Source organism: Dendrobium catenatum, unplaced genomic scaffold (assembly GCF_001605985.2).
Source record: "Dendrobium catenatum unplaced genomic scaffold, ASM160598v2 fragScaff_scaffold_1286, whole genome shotgun sequence".
NCBI lineage: Eukaryota > Viridiplantae > Streptophyta > Magnoliopsida > Asparagales > Orchidaceae > Dendrobium > Dendrobium catenatum.
Genome location: NW_021319748.1, coordinates 24,280 through 32,853, shown reverse-complemented (window position 1 = coordinate 32,853; position 8,574 = coordinate 24,280). Strand labels below are relative to the sequence as shown.

The following is an 8,574-nucleotide window of genomic DNA, read 5'->3' as shown; positions in this document are numbered from 1 at the left end:
CTTATTTACAAATATGTTTATTTATTATGTACTAATAGTGGCATGTTTAAATACATGTCACTTATATTCAACTTTTGACAAATAAATATTGGTACATATGACCAAATTTTATTGGTTAGATTTTTCAGATATATATTCCATAATATTAGATAGTTAACTTGAGAATTTTATCATTGATATGAATCTAATGATGCATTCAATAATTTAAGAGGAATTGGAGAATTTGCATAAAAAATGGTTAAGACTAAAAAAATTGATATTTATCCTTTTGATGTTTTAGCTTATAAAGATTGTTATGATATTACTAATTGTTAGAACAATGATTGAACAAGTATTCTTTGCTATGAAATTACAAAGAATCGTTTACGCAATCGTATGAAAGACTCTTAGAATGATTGTTTAATTACTTATATTGATAAAGAAGTGATGTATAGCGATTTCAAAATATGACGACTCGAAGAGAGAAATTGTAGATGTAATGGAAGAAAATTATGAAAATCATGTGTTTTTCATTGTAACTTTTTAGTTACACAATATATCTTTTTTTATTCAACAAGTCTAAAAAAAAAAGTTTATAAAACCGTTGATATCGGTCTCAAGCCCGAATGAAAATGGTTGAAAGTTTTTCAGTATTAATTTATGCCCCCACATACAAAATATTCTGGCTCTTCCACTCATAAGACAAATATACATTGTTAGATAAATGTCAATACGTGCGGCTGCTAACAATATTCATGTTTGTCATAAACTTAAAGATGATGCATGCTATCATTACAAAATAACGACATCAATACAACGACTTTTACTAAACTTATTGACCTCTAACCACTAAGTTCATCTTCTCAAAATAGAATAAAATCACAAATAAAAAATATATAATTTCCGGCGTCTCAAGACTTCTCTAATTTCTACCATGGAAATTTCCAACTATATTTACATACCGTCTAAATATCTTTCTCAATAAATAAATAAATGATCCATTTATAATCCATGAGTAAATAATCCTCATGAATTTTTTTCTTACAATTCCTATAAAATTTTTATATTTCTTATTATTTTTTATTCTTAAAGGATGTTAATTAAGACAATAATTAATAGATTACAACTTGTTTTTTGCTGTCAAGATAGGGGGATTGTATTAAGTTTTACATTCAAATGCTTAAGATGCAATTAGATGAATCTAAGTATATAATCAGGCCTATGAACTGCTAAGTATTCCAACACCCAGAAGTCAACTATACTATATCTATATATTAATTAAGATAGCCGTCGGAAGGTTTCCATGTACCTTCCGAACAGCTCCGCGTTGACGCGACAATCTATGACTTTTGCATTGTTGACTTGCATTTTAACTAATTGATGAGCAACTTGTCCACTTGAAGAGGAATTTTTAAAAAGGACATTGGCTAGCGCTTAAATTAGAAAAAAAAATCATAAAAAAGAAAAAAAAAAGCTGCACGTTTATCGAAATTATGTTTCATGACAAAATTTTAGGAAAATTTTAAGTTTTAAGATAACTATTCTTTGAAAAAATTTTAAAATTAAGCATGATTATAAAGTGTATTAAGAGTTTAAAAATATTTAAAAAAATTTAAAAATAGGCAAAATCACCTGTTTAATTACTGGAGACTTATGGTGACTAGGATTAGTTGAGTCAAATAGCCGTTATGCTGAGTTGACAAAGAATGAGAAATTCTACATATTGATAAGTCGCCCAGATAATGGGCGACTTATAAGTCACCCATTAGACGGGCGACATATCCCTATTATTAAAAAAAAAAAAAAGTTTTTGAGTAGTGTTTAAAAGGAAAAAAAAATTCTACAAGTGGTGTAAGAATAACATGTAAATCTAGTTTTTTCTGATTATAAGATTTGATATTAGATTTAATAATTCAAAGATATTAGATTTAACATTGATCAACTAATTATTATTTAAAAAAATTAGATTTTATAATAAAAAATATATTGAATCTTAAAAGATTGGCACCACAAATGTATGTATTAGTTATATATGCTAAAAATAATTTAAATAATAATTAGTATTGAATAGGTATGATTAGAGTTAATGAGTGTTTGATTATAAATATAAGAAAAAGTTTTAGATAGACTCACATGCATTTATTAGTCAAGTAAAAAAGATTCATAAATAAAATGTTAATAATTTAAATGATCCATAACATAAACATAATAAAATACATAAAATGATGAACTAGCGTCGCCTACATGGCCTCTGTGGCAATGCATCAGTGCATGCATGGAGTGTAATGCTGTGGAGATTGTCGTGGCCTTTGATTTTCCTCCACATCAACTTCTTCCTCAACTTTGTCATCTATATGAATGGAGCTTGGTACAAAATCTGGGTTGAGCTATACATCTAAATCCTTTAATTAAGTCGTTAGGAATTGAGAATTCATCCTCCATTATCGTCGCATCATAAGCATCATCAAAGTCAACTTTGCGGTCTCATTGTTGTGTAGTCCTACAGGTCTCATAGTAGTTATTATTTTCCACCATTGTATCCTCGATCACTACCGACTGATCTAGAGCAGTAATCTTGGATGACATTTCTTATCTACTCATTATCAACTGCAACTCCATCATTAAACACTGGTAAAAAATCAACACACCTTCATCATCAGAGCACTGCTCATTAGAGCCACTACTCATAGTATTATAATCGCAATGATCTAAAGGAACTAATTGTGTAGACGGTACTGGAGGTTCCTGCATTTGTTGGTTCTTTATATCACTACATTGAAAATATTATTTATCATTTATTAATCAATAATACAAATTTTTACATAACTATTAGTGATATGTGATATAGAGAACTCACTAATGAAGGGCATCTTCTACTGCTTCTACCCTTGAAGAACTAGCGACTACATCAACCCTTTCAACTTGAGTTGAAGTTGTATATCTTTGTGAATTTGGATGCTCAGTATTATCTTCAGTCACATTAATCTCTTCGACATCAACATACATGATGAGAAATTCTATTTTCGCCTGGCATGATAGAACTTCACAAACATCATCATCTTCAACATGTGAAGCATTAAACTCATTTCCTACAGGCACTCAACATAATAAGTTCACAAAAAACTTTGTAGGATCATGCTTGAGTGCTCTAAGTATCCTTAATCTAAGCTGTTCTAAGTTTATATTTATTGGCACATATAAGGGACGATTGCTATACCCCCATAATAATTTGGTGCGAATTTGTCATCCACTTGTAACTCACCCCCATATAGTAGCATGAAGGTTGCACAGCGTCTACTCATTACTGAACTCGTACATTTCTCTAAAAAAGATGAACAAATAACAAAGTCTAATTAATATACGTTTATTTTAATTTACATTAATTCTAAATTCTAAACCTAAGTTATAAATATTATAACTAATATTTACATGGGAACATCGTGACGAAATACTACATTAATTCAATTATGACATAAACATATTTAAATGATTAGTATAATATGAAAAAATTTAATATCCTATAAATTACTTCTATTTATCTCTCTACCAAATAATGACTCCAAATAAAAACTAAAATTTTAAATTTTAAATTACTTCTAATTATCTCTCTACTTAACATAACCTCAATTATTTTGAAACTAACACCTATTAAAAATTTCATCTCAAAATTCATTCGAACTAACATACATATAACTTCAAAATAATTAAAATTATTACAACAAATAATAATTAAACAAATTAAAACAAAATTTTAAGAATTTAACTCTTTCCAAACATATGTAAAACTAACCCAAATATTTACTTGAACATACATTAACTTAAAAAATATAATGATAGCTTAATAAAAAAAATATGAAAATATTCAAAAAAATTTGTATCCAAACTTCATCTTCTCCATCCCAAAAGAAAAAAAAAACACGTATATTTACCACACAAATTGTCACTTTAAATATGTAAGTCAACCCTAAATCATAGATATACAAAATATTTGCAACATTCACATCCTAAATGCATAAATCTCTACTTATCGCAAACAAATTTTGAAATTACTTCAACAAATAAAGATATTTACATTAAAAATTAGAGAAACAGTCTGCAAAACATAAATCTTTATTTCTCTAAGCAAAATAAACACTAATCAACATATATTTAACTTAATTAATATAAAAAACTTAAATAAATACTTATCTTACCTTCAGCCGGCGAAGAACCGAAGCGTCTGTGAAATACAACAACTGGTAAGGCGAGGGAGAGGAATGGATTGGAAAAGGGAAAATTTAAAATTTTATTTAAGGATAAGTCCCTCATTTAACGAGCGACTTACGGGCGATTTATAAGTCGCCCTTTTAACGGGCGACTAACGTCAAGTCATCTAATTGCCACATCATCTGCCACGTTCTTCTTGGGATTAGACATAAGTCGCCTTTCAAATGAGCGACTTTGCCTATTTTTAAATTCTATCAAACATCATGCTTAATCATATAATTAACTTGCTAATTATGTTTACTTTGAAAAATTGCCCCCATTTTTTTTGTTTTCTTTTATTTATTTAGTGCTGTTTTAAACGGCTGGAGTAAACAAAATGTTATTTTTGGTTTATTTATTCTTTCAAATTATATAAATAAAGGATATTAGGGGTTTTCAGGTCATATAATTTTAATATTAAAATTTAAAAATAGTAGATTAAATTGTTTTAAATTTAAATTAAATTGGTTTACTAAATTTAATATTGAGTTTAATTATATTAAATATTTTTTAAAATAATTTTTTACTCAAGTAATATTAACATACTTAGTTAGAAGTAGAACATTACTGTTATTTGTAAAAGATATATTTTTTGTATGTTACTATTTAAAATATATTATAAAATTAATAAAATAATTTTTTTATTTTAATTTGTTATAGAAGATAATGTCAATTTTGCATTAGGCTCAAATTTTAAAATATTTTTAGGTATATGAACTTATGTAATATCGAAATAATCTAAAAAGGATCTCAATGAGTTTAACTCCATGTTACAAATTAGTAATTATTTGCAGACAAAACGCAATTATTAGTTATAAAATTTAGTAATTGTTAAAAATTCTAATTAATTAATTTCTGTAACTGACATATGAAATCTCCAAAAATATTCTAAAATACAATACATTAATTAATTCATCACCTCTGCATCTCCAAAGACCACAAAATATGCTGGTCTAAACTCTCATCTCCAGTTGCCGAAGCAGGAAAATACCTCGTCTCCTCCGTCGGCGACTCCGTCTCCAACGACACCACTCTTGTAAACCGACTCGAATAAAATCTCGTTGACTGCGACAACTCTTCCATTGTTTCATTACTCTCTACTCCTCTCAACAACCTATGCTCCTCCTCCTCCCCGTCCTCCTCGGCCGCCGCCGCTGCCGACAACGACGCTGCTGTTGCCCGCACATCATTGTTTACCGGCCTCCGAACTCTCTCGATCTCCGCAGACACCTCTCTCATTGTCGGCCTCTCTTCTCCCTTCAGCTTCAAACACCTTCTGGCGAGCTCCGCAATGGCTTCGACATGTTCTCTTTTCCCCTCATTCTTCACTCTCTGTTCAAGGATCTCCTGCAATTTCCCGTCATTCATTTTTAAAAGAAAATATATCGCTAAATTCATCTCCGACTGCGGTCTTTCGTTGGAAAGCGGCCTCTGACCGGTAATCATTTCGGCGAGGATGACGCCGAAGCTGTAGACGTCGCTTTTTTCTGTTAGCTGACCTGTGTGAAAGTATTCTGGGTCGAGATATCCGAGCGTGCCGATTACCAATGTGGTTATCTGTGCGCGGTCGAGTGGTATAAGCCTCGATGCGCCGAAGTCCGACACCTACATATCAAAAATCAGATTTTTTTTATTGAATTGATTAAAATTTTAAAACTTGAAAAAAAATAATAATTAAAAACCTTAGCCATGTAGTTATTGTCCAGCAAGATATTAGCCGCCTTGACATCCCGATGAAAAATCGGCCGCGCAATGGCCGAGTGAAGATACGCCAAAGCCCCCGCCGTCTCTCCGGCGATCCTCAGCCTCTCCACCCATGGCAGCGAACCCACCCGTCCATGAAGGTGAGAATCCAAAGTCCCATTAGGAACATATTCATAGACTAAAAGAGGCACCTGCGTCTCCAAGCAACAGCCGAGAATCCGAACCACGTTCTTATGTATAACTTGAGATAGAAGCACGACCTCGTTAATAAACTGTTCGATCTGCGTGGCTTCCACAAGATGCGATTTTTTTATGGCGACGACTCGGCCGGTGTCGTGTAATATGCCTTTGTAGACAGTGCCGTTGCCGCCGTGGCCGAGAATGCGGCTATCGGCGTAGTTATCTGTGGCGCGTTTCAGCTCTTCGGCGGTGAAGATGCGGGCCGTTTCGGCGAGGCCTTCGTGAGCGGATAGCTGTTGTTGAAGGAGAAGGCCACCGTTTTGTCTGAAGAACTTTTCTTTGAGATGGAGCATTCTTCGCTTTTTTAGAAGATAGTATAGAATGAAGAAGGCGAGGAGGAGCAAGAGCAAGCCCAGCCCACAGCCTACGTCAAAATAAAAAACGTAAATATTTAAAAAATGCATATTAGCAGCTATTTTTTTCAATAAATAATAAAAGTATCACGAAAATGATAAAATTTACCCAAAAAAGACGAGGGTTTTTAGGCTTTGCCTCAAATTTGTTTCAGAAGACCGTTTTCAGAAGGAAAAATTAAATATGATTTATTTATTAATTTGGTCACATTAGAACTTTTGGGCCTTAATTTTCAATATTAATTGAATATGACTGCTTACAATTTCAATTTACATACCAAAAACACAAAGCTTTCAATTCAGTTGTCATATTTTTACTTATAAGACCAGCATGATGATGAAAAAGATTAACGATTGACTCCGTGCATTTTAAAATAATTAATTTTCTTTTAATTACCTTGTGCTAATTAATTAAGATAAATTGTTAAAAAAAGAAATTTATGGCATAATTTTTGGAGATTAATTGAATTTCATAATTTCAAATTGTTTTACAATTAATTTAAGAAAATAAACTATATATAATTCAATGTATAATTGCAGTCAACTTTTACCACTTCATTTATTCTATTTTGCGAAAATCCCATAATGGTCTTCTAAGAGAAGCATAATTCAGAAAAAAAAAAAAAAACTTCAAATTTTACCTGCGACCACTTGAACGAAAGGAAACTTGGTCGTCTGCTTGTTACAGCCGCTTCCACTCTTCTTTCCATCTCCAGTATATCCGTGCGGGCAAGAGCAAACAAAGCTCCCTTGCGTGTTCTCGCATATATCCGAGCAAGGATTTGTATCCGCATCCTCGCACTCATTTATATCTGGAAATTGTCAGCTCAGCCTCCACAATCAACTTTATTTTCAATGACGAAAAAAATTATATGCGTACCTTGGCAGCCATTAGCGAGGTAAGGATTGCCGGCATACCCACTCAGACAGCCACAACGATACCCCGCAGCGCTAGTAGAATTACTACAGTAAGTATTGGCTCCACACAAATAGCTCGCCGAGTTGGTCGCCGCTGCTTCACACGTCTCATTATTTCCCACCGCCCAATCAAGCACCGCCGGCACCCGATCCCTCATATAAAAATCCTCCAAATCCGACTCCTTGAACACATACTGATCCTGATCTACAAGAAAGGCGTAGCTACAGGGACTAAAACTCCAGGTGTTGCTGTGGTTCTTAACTATTTGTAAAATGGTCTCGATTCTCTGTAGGCCGCGCGGGATGGCCGTCTGGCAACAGCCGATGCCAGAGCACGTACCGTTTATAACGCTGCTTAGTTCGTTGCAGAAGGAAACGCAGCCGGTGGTGTAATAGAGATCGGATTGTCCTTTACGGTAGTTGAGGGCGAGAGTGCCGCAGCCGAGCGCGGTGAATTTATTGCGGGTGTTGGAGATGGCGTAGGGAAGGCCGGTTATGTCGAGCCAGATGGTTGGGATGTTCGGTGCAAGGGCAAGAGGGGTATAGCAGTCGCGGGCGATGAGGGTGAGGATTGTAGCGGTGGAGGCGGTGAGGGAAAGGGAGGTCAGTTGGATGTTTCCTGTGCTGATGAAAGTGCGGGGCGGGGAGAAAGTGGTGTTGCAGGTTAGGAGGAATCCGGGAAGGTGGCAGCCGGGCTGGGTGCCGAAGGGGAAGGGTATGGTGAGGTTGCCGCAGTGGGTGGGGCAGCCGGGGAGAGTGGTGGCGGCGGTGGCGGTGGCTGGGAGGGTGAAGAGGAGGTGAAGGAGAAGGAAGGGAATTGTCATTTTGATGCGGGCGGCTGTGAATTGGAGGGGATACCGTGAGGATTGGAGATCTGAAGCTTAAACTGGAGGGAAAGACTTCGCTTTGGTGGGCCGGCGGGTGTGAAGTGTGGACTGTTTGGGGATTGGGTTGATCTGAAGGCCCCATCAAGATATTACTCGCCCCTTCCCACCATAATAAAGGGACCCCAAATCGGCTTTTTGCACTATGCCAGCTCATTCTCTTGACCATACTCCGACGATACTCTACCCTTCTCATGTCAATGGGACGATTCCAAACCAGCTTCCAGCCATCGTCAACAGGTTTCCATAAG

The 8,574-nt window shown here is 34.7% G+C and overlaps 1 protein-coding gene across 1 annotated transcript; it reads right to left on the bottom strand.

The window, feature by feature from the left end:
* Window positions 1-5,139: 5,139 nt before the first annotated feature.
* On the bottom strand, window positions 5,140-8,263 carry LOC110111682 (wall-associated receptor kinase 2-like). Its single transcript, XM_020843664.2, has 4 exons — window positions 7,402-8,263; window positions 7,163-7,333; window positions 5,907-6,532; window positions 5,140-5,829 (listed from the first exon to the last, which is right to left on the bottom strand). Exons 1-4 carry the CDS (start codon window positions 8,261-8,263, stop codon window positions 5,140-5,142), a joined length of 2,349 nt encoding a protein of 782 aa, XP_020699323.2.
* Between the last annotated feature and the right edge of the window lie 311 nt (window positions 8,264-8,574).

What these genes read in the sequence shown, in the direction of transcription:
- LOC110111682 (XM_020843664.2), bottom strand. Translation starts at nt 8,263, where the DNA reads ATGACAATTCCCTTCCTTCTCCTTCACCTCCTCTTCACCCTCCCAGCC. An exon ending in CCTCGCTAATGGCTGCCAAG is followed by an intron (nt 7,334 to 7,401) that starts GTACGCATATAA and finishes GACAATTTCCAG; the next exon opens with ATATAAATGAGTGCGAGGAT. An exon ending in ACAATAACTACATGGCTAAG is followed by an intron (nt 5,830 to 5,906) that starts GTTTTTAATTAT and finishes TTTGATATGTAG; the next exon opens with GTGTCGGACTTCGGCGCATC.